This window comes from Silurus meridionalis, chromosome 7, assembly GCF_014805685.1.
Source record: "Silurus meridionalis isolate SWU-2019-XX chromosome 7, ASM1480568v1, whole genome shotgun sequence".
Lineage (NCBI taxonomy): Eukaryota > Metazoa > Chordata > Actinopteri > Siluriformes > Siluridae > Silurus > Silurus meridionalis.
In genome coordinates, this window is record NC_060890.1 from 27,239,500 (window position 1) to 27,259,499 (window position 20,000).

Genomic DNA, 20,000 nt, shown 5'->3' on the forward strand with positions numbered 1-20,000 from the left:
ACAGCCAAATAGTGCTCAGAGCTTATAGAGTAAGATTAGAGTGTAGGGGTCAGTGTGTAAGGCGGGTGTGTAGGGGTCAGTGTGTAAAGATTAGTGAGTAGGGATCAGTGTGGTGTGTAGGGGGTCAGTGTGGTGTGGTGTGTAGGGATCGGTGGGGTGTGTAGGGGTCAGTGGTGTGTAGGGGTCAGTGGTGTGTAGGGGTCAGTGTGGTGGTAGGGGTCAGTGTGGTGGGTAGGGGTCAGTGGTGTGTAGGGGTCAGTGTGGTGTGGTGTGTAGGGGCCAGTGTGGTGTGTGGTCAGTGTGTGTGTAGGGGTCAGTGTGTGGTGTGTAGAGGTCGGTGTGTAGGGGTCAGTGTGGTGTGTAGGGGTCAGTGTGTGTGTAGGGGTCAGTGTGTAGGGGTCAGTGTGGTGTGTAGAGTGTCTGTGTGTAGAGGGTCGTGTGTAGGGGTCAGTGTGGTGTGTGAGGTCAGTGTGTGGGGTCAGTGTGGTGTGTAGGTCAGTGTGTGTAGGGGTCAGTGGTGTGTAGTGGTCAGTGTGGTGTGGGTCAGTGTGGTGTGTAAGAGTGTGTGTAGGGGTCAGTGTGGTGTGTAGGGGTCAGTGTGGTGTGTAGGGGTCAGTGTGTGGTCAGTGTGGTGTGTGGTCAGTGTGGTGTATAGGGGTCGGTGTGTAGGGGTCAGTGTGATGTGTATGGGTCAGTGTGGTGTGTAGGGTCAGTGTGTGAGGTCAGTGTGGTGTGTAAGGGTCAGTGTGGTGTGAGGTCAGTGTGTGTGGTCAGTGTGGTGTGTGGTCAGTGTGGTGTGTAGTGGTCAGTGTGGTGTGTAAGGTCAGTGTGGTGTGTAGGGTCAGTGCGTAAGGTCAGTGTGGTGTGTAAGGGTCAGTGTGGTGTGTAGTGGTCAGTGTGGTGTGTAGTGGTCAGTGTGGTGTGTAAGGGTCAGTGTGGTGTGTAGGGGTCAGTGTGGTGTGTAGGGTCAGTGCGTGGGGTCAGTGCGTGGGGTCAGTGCGTAAGGTCAGTGTGGTGTGTAAGGGTCAGTGTGGTGTGTAGGGGTCAGTGCGTGAGGTCAGTGCGTGGTCAGTGTGGTGTGTAAGGGTCAGTGTGGTGTGTAGGGGTCAGTGCGTAAGGGTCAGTGTGGTGTGTAGGGGTCAGTGTGGTGTGTGGGTCAGTGTGTGTGGGTCAGTGCGTGGGGTCAGTGTGGTGTGTAAGGGTCAGTGTGGTGTGTAAGGGTCAGTGTGTGTGGGTCAGTGCGTGGGGTCAGTGTGTGTAAGGGTCAGTGTGTGGTGTGTGAGGGTCAGTGCGTGGGGTCAGTGTGGTGTAGGGTCAGTGTGTAGGGTCAGTGTGGTGTGGTGTGTAAGGGTCAGTGTGGTGTGTAGGGGTCTGTGTGTAGGGGTCAGTGTGTAGGTCAGTGTGTGTGTGGTCAGTGCGTAAGGGTCAGTGTGGTGTGTAGGGTCAGTGCGTAAGGGTCAGTGTGGTGTGTAGGGGTCAGTGTGTAGGGGTCAGTGCGGTGTGGCGTGTAAGGGTCAGTGTGGTGTGTAGGGGTCTGTGTGTAGGGGTCAGTGTGGTGTGTAGAGGGTCGTGTGTAGGGGTCAGTGTGGTGTAGGGTCAGTGTGTGAGGTCAGTGTGGTGTAGAGGGTCGGTGTAAGGGTCAGTGTGGTGTGTAGGGGTGTGTGTAGGGGTCAGTGTGTAGTGGTCAGTGTGGTTTGTAGGGGGTCAGCGTGTAAGGGTCAGTGTGGTGTGTAAGAGTGAGTGTGTAGGGGTCAGTGTGGTGTAGGGGTCAGTGTGGGTCAGTGTGGTGTGTGGTCAGTGTGGTGTGTAAGGGTCAGTGTGGTGTATAGGGGTCGGTGTGTAGGGGTCAGTGTGGTGTGTAAGGGTCAGTGTGGTGTATAGGGGTCGGTGTGTAGGGGTCAGTGTGGTGTGTAAGAGTGAGTGTGTAGGGGCCAGTGTGGTGTAGGGGTCAGTGTGTGGGGTCAGTGTGTGTGTAGGGGTCAGTGTGGTGTAAGGGTCAGTGTGGTGTATAGGGGTCGGTGTAGGGGTCAGTGGTGTGTAAGGGTCAGTGTGGTGTATAGGGGTCGGTGTAGGGGTCAGTGTGGTGTTTATGGGTCAGTGTGTAAGGGCCAGTGTGGTGTGTGGTCAGTGTGTGTAGGGGTCAGTGTGGTGTAGGGGTCAGTGTGTGGGGTCAGTGTGGTGTAAGGGTCAGTGTGTGGTGTGTAGGGGCCAGTGTGTAGGGGCCAGTGTGGTGTAAGGGTCAGTGGTGTAGGGGTCAGTGTGTAAGGGTCAGTGTGTGTGTGTGGGGTCAGTGTGTAAGGGCCAGTGTGGTGTGTAGGGGTCAGTGTAAGGGTCAGTGTGTGGTGTGTGGTCAGTGTGTGTAAGGGTCAGTGTGGTGTGGGGTCAGTGCGTGGGTCAGTGTGGTGTAAGGGTCAGTGTGTGGTCAGTGTGGTGTGTAGGGGCCAGTGTGGTGTAGGGGTCAGTGTGTGGTCAGTGTGGTGTGGGGTCAGTGTGTGTGTGTAGGGGTCAGCGTGTAAGGGTCAGTGTGGTGTGTAGGTCAGTGTGTAGGGGCCAGTGTGGTGTGTAGAGGTCGGTGTGTAGGGGCCAGTGTGGTGTAGAGGTCGGTGTGTGGGGTCAGTGTGTAGGGGTCAGTGCGTAAGGGTCAGTGTGTGGTGTGTAGGGGTCAGTGTGTAGGGGTCAGTGTGGTGTGTAAGGGTCAGTGTGTGTGTGTGTAGGGGTCAGTGTGTGGGGTCAGTGTGGTGTGGGGTCAGTGTGGTGTGTAGTGGTCAGTGTGTGTAAGGGTCAGTGTGGTGTGTAGGGGTCAGTGTGGTGTGTAAGGGTCAGTGTGGTGTATAGGGGTCGGTGTGTAAGGGTCAGTGTGGTGTGTAGGGGTCAGTGTGGTGTGTAGGGGTCAGTAAACAGTAAGTCTATTCTGTTTGTAAACTTGGGTCATGTTGACATCTCCAGTCTTTCTGGTCACTCACAGTGCTTTGTGCTTCTCCTCTGCCAGGATCTGATCATTGGGCTTCAGGCCATACCTAAACAAACACACACACGCACACAGTCAGTTAGAGCAGTGGTCCCAACACCCGGGCCGTGGACCGGCACCGGTCCGTGGGTCAATTGGTAGCGGGCTGCACAGAAAGAATACATAACATACATTATTTTCGTTTTATTTATGATCTGATTCTGAACGATGTTTTATTGTGGAAAATGACCGGATTCTCTCCTCCACATCTGTCTATCACTCACTCTTGATGCAGGTCATGATGCCTCGGCCACATGACTTACCTCCATCCACTACCTTCTTAAAGGAGCTCCGGTCACATGACTTACCTCCATCCACTACCTTCTTAAAGGAGCTCCGGTCACATGACTTACCTCCATCCACTACCTCCTTAAAGGAGCTCCGGTCACATGACTTACCTCCATCCACTACCTTCTTAAAGGAGCTCCAGTCACATGACTTACCTCCATCCACTACCTTCTTAAAGGAGCTCCGGCCGCTAACACATAATACATTACTGTTAAATTCAAACCCCCAAGAGAGAAAAATGAACAAACAACAACACAGTGATTCACGTTTATTATTAGATTTATAAAACACCAGTTTTTATGCTCGTATTATTTTATTTTGTTGTATTTATCCTCCACACATTAAATAAAGACCGGTCCGTGAAAATACTGTCCCACATTAATCCGGTCCGTGGCACAAAAAAGGTTGGAGACCATTGAGTTATACAATCCAATGTAGTATAAAACCTGCTGGTCATATAAAACTAGCCACGTCTGTGCCATGTGAATAATGAATGATAGAGAAATGGGGTGGTGTGGATAGATTATGGAGGTTAGAGGATTGAGCGTGGAGGATTGAGCGTGGAGGACCGAGCGTGGAGGTGATGGAGTACTGACATCTAAACACATGATTTAAATAAACAGGTGTGTGAGCAGGAAGCCCTCACTTATTTAGAGTGAAAACCCCAGAACAGCTCAGACATGAGAAGCCCGAGACCAGGCACAATCCTAATCCAAATCCATACATGGCAGTCAGAAACTCCTCCCCAGGACAGAGGGACAATGACACACGTCTACAATGACACACGTCTCCCAAACAGTCAGGCACACACCATGGAGCTTTTACTTACTTGTCCAGGAAGTCTTTGTCCACCACGGCACAGATGTCCAGCAGGGGATTACCCATCCCAAACAGCGCGTTCTCACTGCACACACACACAGAGACAGGGGTCATATACAGTGTGAGTGTGTGTGTGTGTGTGTGTGTGTGTCAGGTGTCAGTAAAGCTGAACACATGGCTTAGTGCTGACTCTGGCCTTCTCTCTCTCTCTCTCTCCCTCTCTCTCTCGCTCTCTCTCTCTCACACACTCACACACACACACACACACACACACACACACACACTCTTCCATTGACAAAATTCACTCCATGCAGCTCAAACTACGCTCCAACCTGGCTCAAATGACGTCACAACACACGAATCACGTCACCCCGAACATGCACACGTGAGCGCACCTTTTACGTGCACAGACAGAAATATATATATAATTGGAAATTGATCTAAAACCTGTAGTGTGTGTGTGTGTGTGTGTGTGTCTTCCTCTATCTGCTAGTCCCCCCCTCTCATGTATTTGTTTGTTTGTTTGTTTGTTTGTTTGTTATAAATATAATAAATGAGAATAAACTCCGCCATTTTGCCCGCGTCCTCAGGTGTTCTTCCGGTTCGCTAGGTAACTCACCTGGCTGTAGGCATGACGTCAGAACGGAACCGTTTTCAGGAAGTGCGGAAAAGCAGAACCTCCGCGGGCGTGCACGCGCACCGGATCCACACTAACACTCGGGGCAGCAGCGGGCAGGTGACGGCAGCGGGAGCGGCGCGAGCTGCATGTGCAGCGTGTGCAATGTCCTCGCGCGGAAACGTCAGACAAACCGGAAACGGACTCGGAGAGCAGCCGAGACGTGATTTGCCAACGTCAGCGGTGGGCGGAGTCACAGAGAAGGCGAAACGATTACATCGGGATCTGATTGGTTGTGACGGAATTCTGTTTCGTCTGATGTAATCACCAGATTAATTAATTGAGTAAATCAATTAACCAATCAATAAATAAATACAGAGGAGACTGAACAGAACCCGGAAGTGCAAGTTTTATAAATATATAAAAATGTTTTATTATTGATTATAAATGGCAAATTATAGACTTATTATTACTGTATTATTTTACATTTTATTTCTATTTGCTCGCTTAATTTATAAAATAAATAAATATTTAAAGTTATTTCTGGAATTGTACCTTTTATAATAATAATAATAATAATAATAATAATAATAATAATAATAATGCTTTATATGTTTATACACTTTAAATATGGACTACTGTCAATATCCACACATCCCTTTCTCTTATTTATTTTATATTTTTATATTTAACATATTTTAATTTATCTTAGTTCGTTTTCATAATTTTCTATTCACATGTTGGACAGTCATAAAAAGAATTTCACCACGTGTTGTACTCTGTGTGAATGTGCACCAGGCGATACAACCAAAAGTATGTGCCCCACCCCCATCACAGCCATGTGTAGATCCTACTGCTTACAGACAAGTATGCTCCATACGCTTTTCTGTATCTGAGCATGTAGGACCAGACATGAGCACTTAACACTTTACTACCATCACACACTCCTGATTTCACCTGCTGAACACACACACTGTTCACATCTCTAATCTACACTCAGGCTTCTCCACATGCTAACTGTAGTGTTTATGAGGTTTATGCTGTTTAATCTCTTGCCTGAGTTTTTCATAATCTTCTGCTTCTGTCTGAGCAGGGGCGTCCCGCTGCCGACACACACACACACACACACACACACACACACAACAGCTGTGTGTAATAGAGTCACTGGAAGGATCAAGATTTTCCTCTCATGCTGGGTGATGTCCTGTTTTCTTCATTCCTCAATGTTTGCTATATCATCTGTCATTCTTACTCCCTGATCACAACCTTCTCATCTTTATTCCTGACATTCCGCCTTTATGCTTCCGATACACATTCCTTATTTCTGTATTCCCAATCTGACATTTTTATTTCTCCCTTCTTTATTCCCGTCCTTCCTTCTTTATTCCTGTTCCTCAGCGTTCCTCTGTTACATCTGCATGGAGAACGGACTTCTTGGACAACTTCACACATGACTACAGAAGGGTAATGAACACACACCATTTCAGCACCACCCTTTTGGAAAGTCCATGAAGGAGCAAATGGATCAACACACAGGGGCTGATGAAGACCATGGCACCATGATTATCGTTCCACATCCCTCGATCTGGACGATGTTGTGATCACATGGGTGGACTGCCTGCACCTGAATCCAGAGCTCTGGAAAGAACACAGAAGAAGAGAAGTGCCATCTGTGGCAACCTTTCCTTTATAATTCTCTTCCACTTTTATTCTCATCCTCCCTTCTAGTCATTATTTTTGTACTTCAATTCTTGCTTTTTTATTCCCATCCTTCTTCTTTATTCCCTTCTTTATTTATTCTTCTTCTCGAATCTCCTCCTTCTTTATTCCTATTCTTTCTTCTTTATTTTCATCCTCCTCCCCCTCCATGGCCCCCTTGTTTATTTCCCCTGCTTTCATTTCTTCTACTGTGCTGAACATTAATCACTATAATCCTGTTTAAATCTCTCTCTCACACACACACACACACACACACACACACACACACACACACACACACACACACACAGACAGCTGAGTTGAGAAGTGTTTGTATTGGTTTAATATAAGGCACGTGAGCGAGCGGTACATCACACACTGATCTTATTTACATTCACACTGTGCATAATCGCATCATACAACAGCGAAAAACACCTGAATAACCCACAGGAGAACTGCATAGACTCTATACACACACATGAGTGTGATCAGTGTGTGTGTGTGTGTGTGTGTGTGTGTGTGTGTGTGTGTGTGTGTGTGTGTGTGTGTGTGTGTGTTAAATACACTAGAAAAAGCACCAAGCCAAATTCTAATTAGAGTTATTACAAACTTATTCTTTTTAGTTTAAAATACCTCAAATAGAAAGAAACTGAAAAAATACATCATAATCCAAATAAAACAAATAAAATGCCACTTTTGCCACACAGGAGATCAAAACCCCTGTCGCTTTGTTCCCATAATTCCATGAATGATTTATCAGAATTCCGACACCTGAATTTCTCCGAACATTCAGGAATTCCATGATGCTCCTTCTGTCTTTTTTTTTTTTAATGAAAAAAAAAGAAAACAAAAAGAACATTTGATACTAAACTGAACACACACACGTACAGGACACACTGTGTTCCAGGACACGCAAATGAAAGGGAAGAACGGTACTTTACAGCACAGTCAAATTATTTTTCATATCCCAGTGACCTTAGTGGCACATACAGCAGCCCTGGAGCACTGAGGGTTAAGGGCCTTGCTCAGGGGCCCCACGAGCAGCCTATTGGTGATACTGGGGCTTAAACCCACAACCATCTGATCCTTAACCCAGAGCCTAAACTGCTAAAAACAAAAACTGTGTTATCGCAAGGTAGCGGCCTGAAAACAACAATATCATATTTAATTATTATTATTATTATTATTATTATTATTATTATAAATAGAGAATATGGCTGCTCCATTCCTCCTGTAAATATTTTTCTCTCTTCACATATAAAGTAATATTAACAAGTACAGACTTGTTCAGTAATAATTACATGGGAAATGGGCGGGGCAAACGGCTATATATCCAGCTAGCAAAATTAATAAATGTAGTGCTTAAAAAAAAAATACTGTGCATTTGATAATGTGGTAAAGAAATCAGCATCAGAACACTTTATGGATGTAAAGAGGGCATGTTCTGTTCCTGGCACAGAGTTGAGGGTAAAAAAAAAAACATCTTTGTGATCAATAACGTTCAGACATTCAGAGAATGAGAATAAATCAGTGTTAAAGGATTTCAGTAAAGAAATATAGAGATTTCACCGCCATTTATTACAAACCATAGAAAAAGATGTGAAAGTGGAACCGTCGCTCATCAGATGGGTTTGGACCTGTGTGTGTGTGTGTGTGTGTGTGGTCCCTCCTCCTCACTGGTACCAGGGGGTCTTTCGGACCCAGTGCAGTGTAAAGCCAGCGTCAGTGCGGATCTTGATGGACGCCGCCTCGGCCTCGCGCACCGTCTCCTTCACTGACTGCATCAGATTCTGAGCATTGTGGACCAACATCTCTGTTGCCTATACACACACACACACACACACACACACACACACACACACACACACACACACACACACACACACGCGCACTTAATACACGATTATCTGACCACCAGGGGGCATGTCAATGTGGAGGAAGCAGCTCATTGGCAGTAAGCACACTTCATTAATACCTCAATCACTGATCCCTAATACCAGATCACTGATCCCTAATACCCTCAATCACTGATCCCTAATACCAGATCACTGATCCCTAATACCCTTAATCACTGATCCCTAATACCTCAATCACTGATCCCTAATACCTCATTTACTGATCCCTAATACCTCAATCACTGATCCCTAATACCAGATCACTGATCCCTAATACCTCAATCACTGATCCCTAATACCTCAATCACTGATCCCTAATACCTCAATCACTGATACCTAAAACCTCAATCACTGATCCCTAATACCAGATCACTGATCCCTAATACCTCAATCACTGATCCCTAATACCTCAATCACTGATACCTAATACCTCAATCACTGATCCCTAATACCAGATCACTGATCCCTAATACCTCAATCACTGATCCCTAATACCTCAATCACTAATCCCTAATACCAGATCACTGATCCCTAATACCTCAATCACTGATCCCTAATACCTCAATCACTGATCCCTAATACCTCAATCACTGATCCCTAATACCTCAAAATCACTGATCCCTAATACCTCAATCACTGATCCCTAATACCCTTAATCACTGATCCCTAATACCAGATCACTGATCCCTAATACCCTTAATCACTGATCCCTAATACCAGATCACTGATCCCTAATACCTCAATCACTGATCCCTAATACCTCAATCACTGATCCCTAATACCAGATCACTGATCCCTAATACCTCAATCACTGATCCCTAATACCTCAATCACTGATCCCTAATACCTCAAAATCACTGATCCCTAATACCTCAAAATCACTGATCCCTAATACCTCAAAATCACTGATACCTAATACCTCAAAATCACTGATCCCTAATACCTCAATCACTGATCCCTAATACCAGATCACTGATCCCTAATACCTCAATCACTGATCCCTAATACCAGATCACTGATCCCTAATACCTCAATCACTGATCCCTAATACCTCAATCACTGATACCTAATACCAGATCACTGATCCCTAATACCTCAATCACTGATCCCTAATACCTCAATCACTGATCCCTAATACCTTATACCTCAATCACTGATACCTAATACCTCAATCACTGATCCCTAATACCAGATCACTGATCCCTAATACCTCAATCACTGATCCCTAATACCTCAATCACTGATCCCTAATACCTCAATCACTGATCCCTAATACCAGATCACTGATCCCTAATACCAGATCACTGATCCCTAATACCTCAATCACTGATCCCTAATACCTCAATCACTGATCCCTAATACCTCAATCACTGATCCCTAATACCTTATACCTCAATCACTGATACCTAATACCTCAATCACTGATCCCTAATACCAGATCACTGATCCCTAATACCTCAATCACTGATCCCTAATACCTCAATCACTGATCCCTAATACCTCAATCACTGATCCCTAATACCAGATCACTGATCCCTAATACCAGATCACTGATCCTAATACCTCAATCACTGATCCCTAATACCTCAATCACTGATCCTAATACCAGATCACTGATCCCTAATACCTCAATCACTGATCCTAATACCTCAATCACTGATCCTAATACCTCAATCACTGATCCCTAATACCTCAAAATCACTGATCCCTAATACCTCAATCACTGATACCTAATACCTCAAAATCACTGATCCCTAATACCTCAATCACTGATCCCTAATACCAGATCACTGATCCCTAATACCTCAATCACTGATCCCTAATACCAGCTCACTGATCCCTAATACTCAATCACTGATCCCTAATACCTCAATCACTGATACCTAATACCAGATCACTGATCCCTAATACCTCAATCACTGATACCTAATACCTCAAAATCACTGATCCCTAATACCTCAATCACTGATCCCTAATACCTCAATCACTGATACCTAATACCAGCTCACTGATCCTAATACCTCAATCACTGATCCTAATACCTCAATCACTGATACCTAATACCAGATCACTGATCCCTAATACCTCAATCACTGATCCCTAATACCAGATCACTGATCCCTAATACCTTAATCACTGATCCCTAATACCAGATCACTGATCCCTAATACCTCAATCACTGATCCCTAATACCTCAATCACTGATCCCTAATACCTCAAAATCACTGATCCCTAATACCTCAATCACTGATCCCTAATACCAGATCACTGATCCCTAATACCTCAATCACTGATCCCTAATACCTCAATCACTGATCCCTAATACCTCAAAATCACTGATCCCTAATACCTCAATCACTGATCCCTAATACCAGATCACTGATCCCTAATACCTCAATCACTGATCCCTAATACCTCAATCACTGATCCCTAATACCTCAATCACTGATCCCTAATACCTCAATCACTGATCCCTAATACCTCAATCACTGATCCCTAATACCACATCGATGAAACACCAGTTGTGTGTATTTATGGGGCTGTAACAAACCTGCTCAGACTCCTCTTCGCTGATGTTGGTACGTCCCAACATGGTGGCCTTGACTGTGGAGAGAATCTTCAGCTGAGTGCTGATGGTGGGGATACGCTCACACACCTACACACACACACACACACACACACACACACACACAAACACAGACAGAGAGAGAGGCATCACAGAGTTTATTTATTGAAACTGCATTGAAACTGCGTGTGTGTGTGTGTGTGTGTGTGCATGCGCGCGCGTGTGTGTGTGTATACCTGCAGCAGGTTGGTTCGGATGCGTTTATCTGTGCACTGCTTAGCGACCTCCTTAGCAAGCCGCGTGACCTCGTCTGAAGCCTTAGCGATATCTTTGGCACACTGGATGAGCGCACGCTTGTTTCCGCTTCCTCCTCGCACCAGTCGTGACATTTCCGCCATCAGCAGGGCCATACGCTTCGCCGCGCCGATGATGTCATTACCCTACACACAACCACACACATTCAAAATTAAGAATTTATTGGCTCGTACGCTCATGCTAATCTTCACTTCATCCTATTATTTCTGTTTCTCACACACACACACACACACACACACACACACACACACACACACACACACACACACACACACACACACACACACACCTTGCTGGACCACTTGCGCGCCTCGTCATGGAGCTGCCGTGCCGCCACCATCATGGGCTCGCTGACCATCTCTCCGGCTCTCTGCTCAGGAAACTCTTCGTCTTTCTCCTCAGGGGGCGGGGGCCTTGGGGGCGGGACTTCACCCTCAGGCAGGGGGGGCTTTGGGGGGGCACCTTCATCATTAATCTAACAAGAAACAAAAGAAAGGGTTCACATGGTGTCAGCTCATCAACATCATCATCACAGATTAAAATGAGCAAATAAGAGACATTTTTTAGTTATTAAAGATCAGTGATGGGGTATTAGAGATCTAGAGATCAGTGATGGGGTATTACAGATCAGTGATGGGGTATTAGAGATCAGTGATGGGGTATTATAGATCTAGAGATCGGTGATGGGGGTATTAGAGATCTAGAGATCAGTGATGGGGTATTACAGATCAGTGATGGGGTATTAGAGATCAGTGATGGGGTATTATAGATCTAGAGATCAGTGATGGGGTATTACAGATCAGTGATGGGGGTATTACAGATCAGTGATGGGGGTATTATAGATCTAGAGATCAGTGATGGGGTATTAGAGACTCAGAGATCAGTGATGGGGTATTAGAGATCAGTGATGGGGGTATTAGAGATCTAGAGATCAGTGATGGGGGTATTAGAGATCAGTGATGGGGGTATTAGAGATCTAGAGATCAGTGATGGGGTATTATAGATCTAGAGATCAGTGATGGGGTATTACAGATCAGTGATGGGGGTATTAGAGATCACTGATGGGGTATTATAGATCTAGAGATCAGTGATGGGGTATTACAGATCAGTGATGGGGGTATTATAGATCTAGAGATCAGTGATGGGGGTATAACAGATCAGTGATGGGGGTATTATAGATCTAGAGATCAGTGATGGGGGTATTAGAGACTCAGAGATCAGTGATGGGGGTATTAGAGATCTAGAGATCAGTGATGGGGGGTATTAGAGATCAGTGATGGGGGTATTAGAGATCTAGAGATCAGTGATGGGGTATTAGAGATCTAGAGATCAGTGATGGGGTATTACAGATCAGTGATGGGGGTATTAGAGATCACTGATGGGGTATTAGAGATCTAGAGATCGGTGATGGGGTATTACAGATCAGTGATGGGGGTATTAGAGATCTAGGGATCGGTGATGGGGTATTACAGATCAGTGATGGGGGTATTAGAGATCAGTGATCAGTGATGGGGGTATTAGAGATCAGTGATGGGGTATTTAGAGATCAGTGATGGGGTATTTTGAGATCAGTGATCAGTGATGGGGGTATTAGAGATCAGTGATCAGTGATGGGGGTATTAGAGATCAGTGATGGGGTATTAGAGATCAGTGATGGGGTATTTAGAGATCAGTGATGGGGTATTTAGAGATCAGTGATCAGTGATGGGGGTATTAGAGATCAGTGATCAGTGATGGGGGTATTAGAGATCAGTGATGGGGTATTAGTGATCAGTGATGGGGGTATTAGAGATCAGTGATGGGGTATTTAGAGATCAGTGATGGGGTATTTTGAGATCAGTGATCAGTGTTGGGGGTATTAGAGATCAGTGATGGGGGTATTAGAGATCAGTGATGGGGTATTAGAGATCAGTGATCAGTGATGGGCGTATTAGAGATCAATGATGGGGTATTTAGAGATCAGTGATCAGTAATGGGGGTATTAGAGATCAGTGATCAGTGATGGGCGTATTAGAGATCAGTGATGGGGGTATTAGAGATCAGTGATGGGGTATTTAGAGATCAGTGATGGGGTATTTAGAGATCAGTGATCAGTGATGGGGGTATTAGAGATCAGTGATCAGTGATGGGGGTATTAGAGATCAGTGATGGGGTATTAGTGATCAGTGATGGGGGTATTAGAGATCAGTGATGGGGGTATTAGAGATCAGTGATGGGGGTATTAGAGATCAGTGATGGGGTATTTAGAGATCAGTGATGGGGTATTTTGAGATCAGTGATCAGTGATGGGGGTATTAGAGATCAGTGATGGGGGTATTAGAGATCAGTGATGGGGTATTAGAGATCAGTGATCAGTGATGGGGGTATTAGAGATCAGTGATCAGTGATGGGCATATTAGAGATCAGTGATGGGGTATTTAGAGATCAGTGATGGGGTATTTTGAGATCAGTGATCAGTGATGGGGGTATTAGAGATCAGTGATCAATGATGGGGTATTTAGAGATCAGTGATCAGTAATGGGGGTATTAGAGATCAGTGATCAGTGATGGGCGTATTAGAGATCAGTGATGGGGTATTTAGAGATCAGTGATGGGGTATTTAGAGATCAGTGATGGGGTATTTTGAGATCAGTGATCAGTGATGGGCGTATTAGAGATCAGTGATCAGTGATGGGGGTATTAGAGATCAGTGATGGGGTATTTTGAGATCAGTGATGGGGGTATTCAGGGGAATATAAGGTGTTGAATGAGTCTCGAATGAAGGATTTCAGAAGAACGACTCTCTCTGTAACTCACGCTGAGCTGCTGGAGGTCTGGAGGAGGAGGAGGAGGGAAATCAGGCTCCTGGGGCTGAAAGGCGTCGCGCACTTTAGCTACTGACTCCAGAATCCTGTAACCAGAGTCCATGAAGCATTTCTGTAGATCTGAGACAGAGAGAGAAAGTCATTTATTTTAAACTTATATAACCTGTGTGTGTGTGTGTGTGTGTGTGTGTGTGTGTGTGTGTGTGTGTGTCTCACTTGGGTCCTGTATGTTATTGGCCACACTCTTGGCTCCCATCACCATGGGTGATATGGAAGCGCTCAGCTCATTGGCCGCCTCCCGCAGCGTCTCTCTGAACTTGGGCTCCTCAGAGTTTTCCACTTCCCGCTTCGCCACTAGCACGATACGGTTGGCCCTGCGGGCGATGCTCGTCGCCCCGGCAACCAGCATCTGAGGCTGGTGATTGGTCATGGCCACATGACACTTCTCCAGGTCTTGTTTAATGGCCTCCTCTGATGCGTCCAACAAAGACTTAGTGTCTATCGCTTCATCCACCAGAGCTAAGAGAAAAATGAAGAGAGGTGAATATTCCTTCATATGCATATTTACAAACCATATCCACACTATATGACCAAAAGTTTGTGGACACCTATGCTATGCGCTTCTTTTGAACATCTCGTTTCACATCTAGTCTCCTTGTACTGTTATAATCAGCTCCACTCTTCTCGAAAGATTTTGTGGAGATTCATTCAGCCACTCTTAGTAAAGGCAGTTCACATTCATTCATGTTCAATAGGGTTGAAGCTCTATAGCAGGAGATCTTCCACTCCAACCTCATGAAATGCAGATCTTCATGGAGCTGGCTTTGTGCACAAATGTCATGCTGGAACAGGTTTAGGTCTCCAAGTTCAAAGGAAGGGAAAACTTCATGCTCCAAAGATGTTCTGTACAATTGTGTGCCTTTAAGTTTGTGGGAACAGTTTGGAAAGGAACCACAAATGGCTGGAAAGGTCAGGTGTCCAATTACTTTTGGTCATGTAGTAATTGAAAACAAATTAATCAGAAAATATAAAATACTTCAAGAAAAAAAAAGAAAAAATAAATTGACCCATGTTTTTTTTTTTTTAAACCTGCAGGAAGTTCCAACAGGGGGCGCTGCAGAACTACACGTCGATGTAAATGTTTCAGGTTTTTATAATATAAAACAATGAAAACTGTTATAGAGTCTTTAGTCTGATACCAATAAACAGTCTAAGATTGTCCAGAACTGTGATTAACACACACACACACACACACACACACACACACACACACACACACACACACACACGAGTCTAAAACTAAATCAGAGGTCACGTGCTAAAAGCTACAACAGGTAGACAGAGAACACATGGATTTATTCGCTTGCTGTGATCCATTGTTTCTCCTCATGGGTTTCTCCTCATCACTCTGGAGTAGATGTTCACAGAAGAAGGGTCAGGTTTTTTATTAACAGAAATAAAATCCAACTCCTGACACGCCTCCAGACATCAGCGTCCTTCATGAGCTTCGGATATTATTATAAAATCCATCTTACTGGTCATTTTCTCAACATTGTCGATCCACTGGTTCTTCATCATCTCGAAGTGCTCGTGGGCGGCCTGGTTCCCCGGGTTCTTCAGCAGGATGCGGGCAGCAGATACCACCTGGAGACGAAGCGGCATGCAGATTACAGCGTGCAGTCATACGTACATCTGGAGTAAAGTGAACATCATGGCGTGTTGATCACAAGCACACAAACCTGAGGTGTGATATCTCTGGCTGACTTGACGGCAGCGTGGATTCCCTCCACCGTGCTGCGATTGGCCGTACCCACAGCAGCTGCTTTCTCAGCCGTGGCCCCGAGTCTCGCCGCATGACTCTCAAAACCTGCTGCTCGCTCCTCAAACACCTGAGCAACACCAATTATACACAGCACTCAGAATCTTCTGTGTGTGTGTGTGCGTGTGTGTGTGTGTGTGTGTGTGTGTGTGTGTGTGTGTGTGTGTGTAGGACCTCCTCTCGGTGTGGAGTTCCCGGAGGAGCGGTAGCAGCCACGGCCAGAAGCTTTATTGGAGTCGTGGTGTCGCTGAAGATATCAGACACTTCCTGTGTCATGGCCTCCTGCATTTTATCTTTAAGATCCTGAAATACACAACAGTGTGTCACGGCCAGACGGTCTGATTATCAGACTGACAAATAATCAGACAGTCAGACGGTAAGATCATCAGACTATCAGACAGTCAGATTATCAGACTAATCAGATAAATTGTACACAACATTAAATGAGGTAAAGATTACAGGTCTGTGTGTTGTTTATTTATGTGCGATTTGGTTTGTCTATGTATTTAATAGTGTGTGTGTGTGTGTGTGTGTGTGTGTGTTACATTCAGGCGTGTTGGAGCTGCTGAGCGAGTGTGTGAAAGTGTATGTGTCTGAGTGTTTGTGTGTGTGTGTGTGTATGTGTCTGAGTGTTTGTGTGTATGTGTGTCTGAGTGTTGTGTGTGTGTGTGTATGTGTGTCTGAGTGTGTGTGTGTGTGTGTGTGTGTGTGTGTGTGTGTGTGTGTGTGTTACCTTCAGGGCGTGTTGGAGCTGCTGAGCGAGTGTGTGAAAGTGTATGTGTGTCTGAGTGTTTGTGTGTGTGTATGTGTATCTCTGTGTGTGTGTGTGTGTGTGTGTGTGTGTGTGTGTGTGTGTTTGTGTGTTACCTTCAGGGCGTGTTGGAGCTGCTGAGCGAGTGTGTGTGCTTGTGGTGTATCAGCGTGTCCCCGAGCACTCAGTTCAGCCAGTTGTCCCATCAGCTGCTCCACCTGCTCGCACTTTCCCATAAGCTCCGCCCTCTGGGATCCAGGTAACACGTTGGCGAGTCGACGCCCCTCGGCAACCAGCCCGCGGATGGCAGCCTGCCCCACGCCTCCGTCCTCCATGGTGGGGTTTTCTATCCAGCGCTGCGCCTGCTCCATCTTCCCCTCCAGGTGAAGAGCGGCTTTCGCCGGCCGAGTGTTCGCTACGGCGCGGTTCGTCTTCGACTGCAGGTTTTGCAGAGCTGTGGCGATCTGTTTAGCCAGGGCACGGGCCTCAGGGGTATTACCCTTACCCCTACACACACACACACACACACACACACACACACACACACACACAATTACTACAGAACACCAGAGGAATCCCCAAAAATAAGTCTCAAATGTTTCCAAAGTTCCTAAAATTCCTTGGAGTGATGCAGAAGATGGTAGACATCCATCCATCAGCGAGAGATGAACGAGGCTGAAATAAACACACACACACACACACACACACAAACACACACGTTTGGGATACGTACGCTTTGCGTAGTTGCGAGAGTTTCCCGGTGAGAGCGGCGATTTCGTTGACGTTGCGCAGGATGTCGTCGTATTCACGTGGATCCTCACACAGAGCCGCAATGTTCTGAGCCTCTGCGAGAACTGCCTTCACGTGCTCCTCTCCCTCAGGACCGGAGGCAGGGTCAGCTAGCCAGGCCTATACACACACACAAACACACACACACACACACACAAAGACACACACAGATGAGGTCTGTTCATCCTAATCTTAGTAAATGTTAAACTATAAGGTTGTAGAGAGTCTGTGTGTGTGTGTGTGTGTGTGTGTGTGTGTGTGTAAACCTGTGCCGCCTCTGCTTTCTTGGCGAGTGTGTGTTTAGCGTTGGTCATGGCCTCCAGTTTGTCTGCAACGTTCGCAACTTTCCCAGACAGCATGTCCAACCCCTGAGCAACCTGCTGCGCTTTCTGAATGGCCACGGGACTCGTTCCTGAACCCCTACACACACACACACACACACACACACACACACACACACACACACACACACACACACACACACACACACAGACAGACACACACACAAGAAGAAAACACATCAGGAAAACATATCAGGAAAGACCTACAGGAACATTAAAGAAGATCATGTGGTAAGTCCTGGTCATGCCCTATATGTAATAAAAGTGGGTGTGTCTTACGATGCCATGGGTGTGGTTTAGGTTTAGGATAATGTAGGTATGGGTCGGGGTGTGGTTTAAAATGACGCGTGTGTTTTAGTGTGATGTGTAGGGGGTTTGGGTGGTGTGGGTGTGGTTTAGGATGATGTGGGTGTGGTTTAGGATGATGTGGGTATGGGTCAGGGTGTGGTTTAGGATGATTGTGTTTTAGTGTGATGTGAAGGGGTTTGGTGGTGTGGGTGTGGTTTAGGATGATGTGGGTGTGGTTTAGGATGATGTGGGTGTGGTTAAGGATGATGTGGGTATGGGTCAGGGTGTGGTTTAGGATGATTGTGTTTTAGTGTGATGTGAAGGGGTTTGGGTGGTGTGGGTGTGGTTTAGGATGATGTGGGTGTGGTTTAGGATGATGTGGGTATGGGTCGGTGTGGTTTAGGATGATGTGTGTGTTTTAGTGTGATGTGAAGGGGTTTGGGTGGTGTGGGTGTGGTTTAGGATGATGTGGGTGTGGTTTAGGATGATGTGGGTATGGGTCGGTGTGGTTTAGGATGATGTGGGTGTGGTTTAGGATAATGTGGGTATGGGTCGGGTGTGGTTTAGGATGACGGTGTGTTTTAGTGTGGTGTGAAGGGGTTTGGGTGGTGTGGTTTAGGATAATGTGGGTGTGGTTTAGGATGATGTGGGTATGGGTGTGGTTTAGGATGATGTGGGTGTGGTTTAGAATGATGTGGGTATGGGTGGGGTGTGGTTTAGGATGATGTGTGTGTTTTAGTGTGGTGTGAAGGGGTTTGGGTGGTGTGGGTGTGGTTTAGGATAATGTGGGTGTGGTTTAGGATGATGTGGGTATGGGTCGGGTGTGGTTTAGGATGATGTGGGTGTGGTTTAGAATGATGTGGGTATGGGTTGGGGTGTGGTTTAGGATGACGTGTGTGTTTTAGTGTGGTGTGAAGGGGTTTGGGTGGTGGGTGTGGTTTAGGATAATGTGGGTGTGGTTTAGGATGATGTGGGTATGGGTGGGGTGTGGTTTAGGATGATGTGTGTGTTTTAGTGTGATGTGTAGGGGTTTGGGTGGTGTGTGGTTTAGGATGACGTGTGTTTTAGTGTGGTGTGAAGGGGTTTGGGTGGTGTGGTGTGGTTATGGGTGTGGTTTAGGATAATGTGGGTATGGGTCAGGGTGTGGTTTAGGATGATGTGGGTGTGGTTTAGGATAATGTGGGTATGAGTCGGGTGTGGTTTAGGATGACGTGTGTGTGTTTTAGTGTGGTGTGAAGGGGTTTGGGTGCTGTGGGTGTGGTTTAGGATAATGTGGGTGTGGTTTAGGATGATGTGGGTATGGGTCGGGTGTGGTTTAGGATGATGTGGGTGTGGTTTAGGATGATGTGGGTATGGGTCGGGTGTGGTTTAGGATGACGTGTGTGTGTTTTAGTGTGGTGTGAAGGGGTTTGGTGGTGTGGGTGTGGTTCAGGATCACATGGGTGTGGTCTAGTGTGTTGTGTGTTTGGTTTTTGGGTGGTGTGGGTGTGGTTATGGGTGTGGTTTATAAAGATGTGGGCGCTCATCACGGCTGCTCATCAGGGATAAACACATGAGAATATGGGTGTGGTTAAGAATGATGTGGGTGTGGTTTGGGGTTTAGGGTGATGTGGAGTAAAACATGCCGAGGTTGTGAGTTTTATTAGCGAAACGCCGTTTTTCATCTTGAAACACCACAAAAAAATAACCGCATAGATGCCATTTATAGTGTCCTCCTTAATGTCAGTCAGAGATCAGGATTCAGCTTTAAATCATCTGAAGTGCTCGTTCCTAAAGTTGTTCTTTCAGACATCCATAGAAACTGTCTCTCGCTCTGGTCACCGTGTACAGACCCCCAGGACCCTACGCTGATTTTCTTCAAGAGTGACCTCTTGATCAATTTTGATAAAGTGCTGCTTGTAGGAGATTTTAATATTCATGTAGATGATGTAAACGATGCTCTAGGATTATCATTTGTGGACTTATTAAACTCTTTTTGGGTTAAACAAAACATCACCAGAGCAA

At 46.0% G+C, this 20,000-nt stretch overlaps 2 protein-coding genes across 6 annotated transcripts in view; both read right to left on the reverse strand.

Annotated features, from left to right (window-relative positions):
- Positions 1-4,951, reverse strand: part of adkb (adenosine kinase b) — a 10,251-nt gene extending 5,300 nt beyond the window's left edge. Inside the window, exons 1-3 of one of the 2 annotated variants that reach the window (XM_046853170.1) lie at positions 4,734-4,951; positions 4,125-4,199; positions 2,964-3,017 (exon numbers count right to left, since the gene is read on the reverse strand). In XM_046853170.1, the coding sequence (XP_046709126.1) occupies positions 2,964-3,017; positions 4,125-4,199; positions 4,734-4,747 (143 nt within the window). In that variant the 5' untranslated portion in view covers positions 4,748-4,951. Of the gene's footprint in view, positions 1-2,963; positions 3,018-4,124; positions 4,200-4,446; positions 4,579-4,733 lie in introns of those variants that run through there. The other variant, XM_046853171.1, reaches the window with a different exon arrangement.
- Positions 4,487-20,000, reverse strand: part of vclb (vinculin b) — a 39,101-nt gene continuing 23,587 nt past the window's right edge. For 3 of the 4 annotated variants that reach the window (XM_046853092.1, XM_046853094.1, XM_046853095.1), the window contains 12 exons: positions 17,634-17,787; positions 17,312-17,487; positions 16,695-17,085; positions 16,002-16,130; positions 15,748-15,897; positions 15,544-15,652; positions 14,225-14,527; positions 14,001-14,128; positions 11,494-11,679; positions 11,126-11,329; positions 10,875-10,979; positions 7,988-8,248 (listed from right to left, as the gene is read on the reverse strand). In XM_046853092.1, the coding sequence (XP_046709048.1) occupies positions 8,102-8,248; positions 10,875-10,979; positions 11,126-11,329; positions 11,494-11,679; positions 14,001-14,128; positions 14,225-14,527; positions 15,544-15,652; positions 15,748-15,897; positions 16,002-16,130; positions 16,695-17,085; positions 17,312-17,487; positions 17,634-17,787 (2,182 nt within the window). In that variant the 3' untranslated portion in view covers positions 7,988-8,101. Of the gene's footprint in view, positions 4,591-7,987; positions 8,249-10,874; positions 10,980-11,125; positions 11,330-11,493; positions 11,680-14,000; positions 14,129-14,224; positions 14,528-15,543; positions 15,653-15,747; positions 15,898-16,001; positions 16,131-16,694; positions 17,086-17,311; positions 17,488-17,633; positions 17,788-20,000 lie in introns of those variants that run through there. The other variant, XM_046853093.1, reaches the window with a different exon arrangement.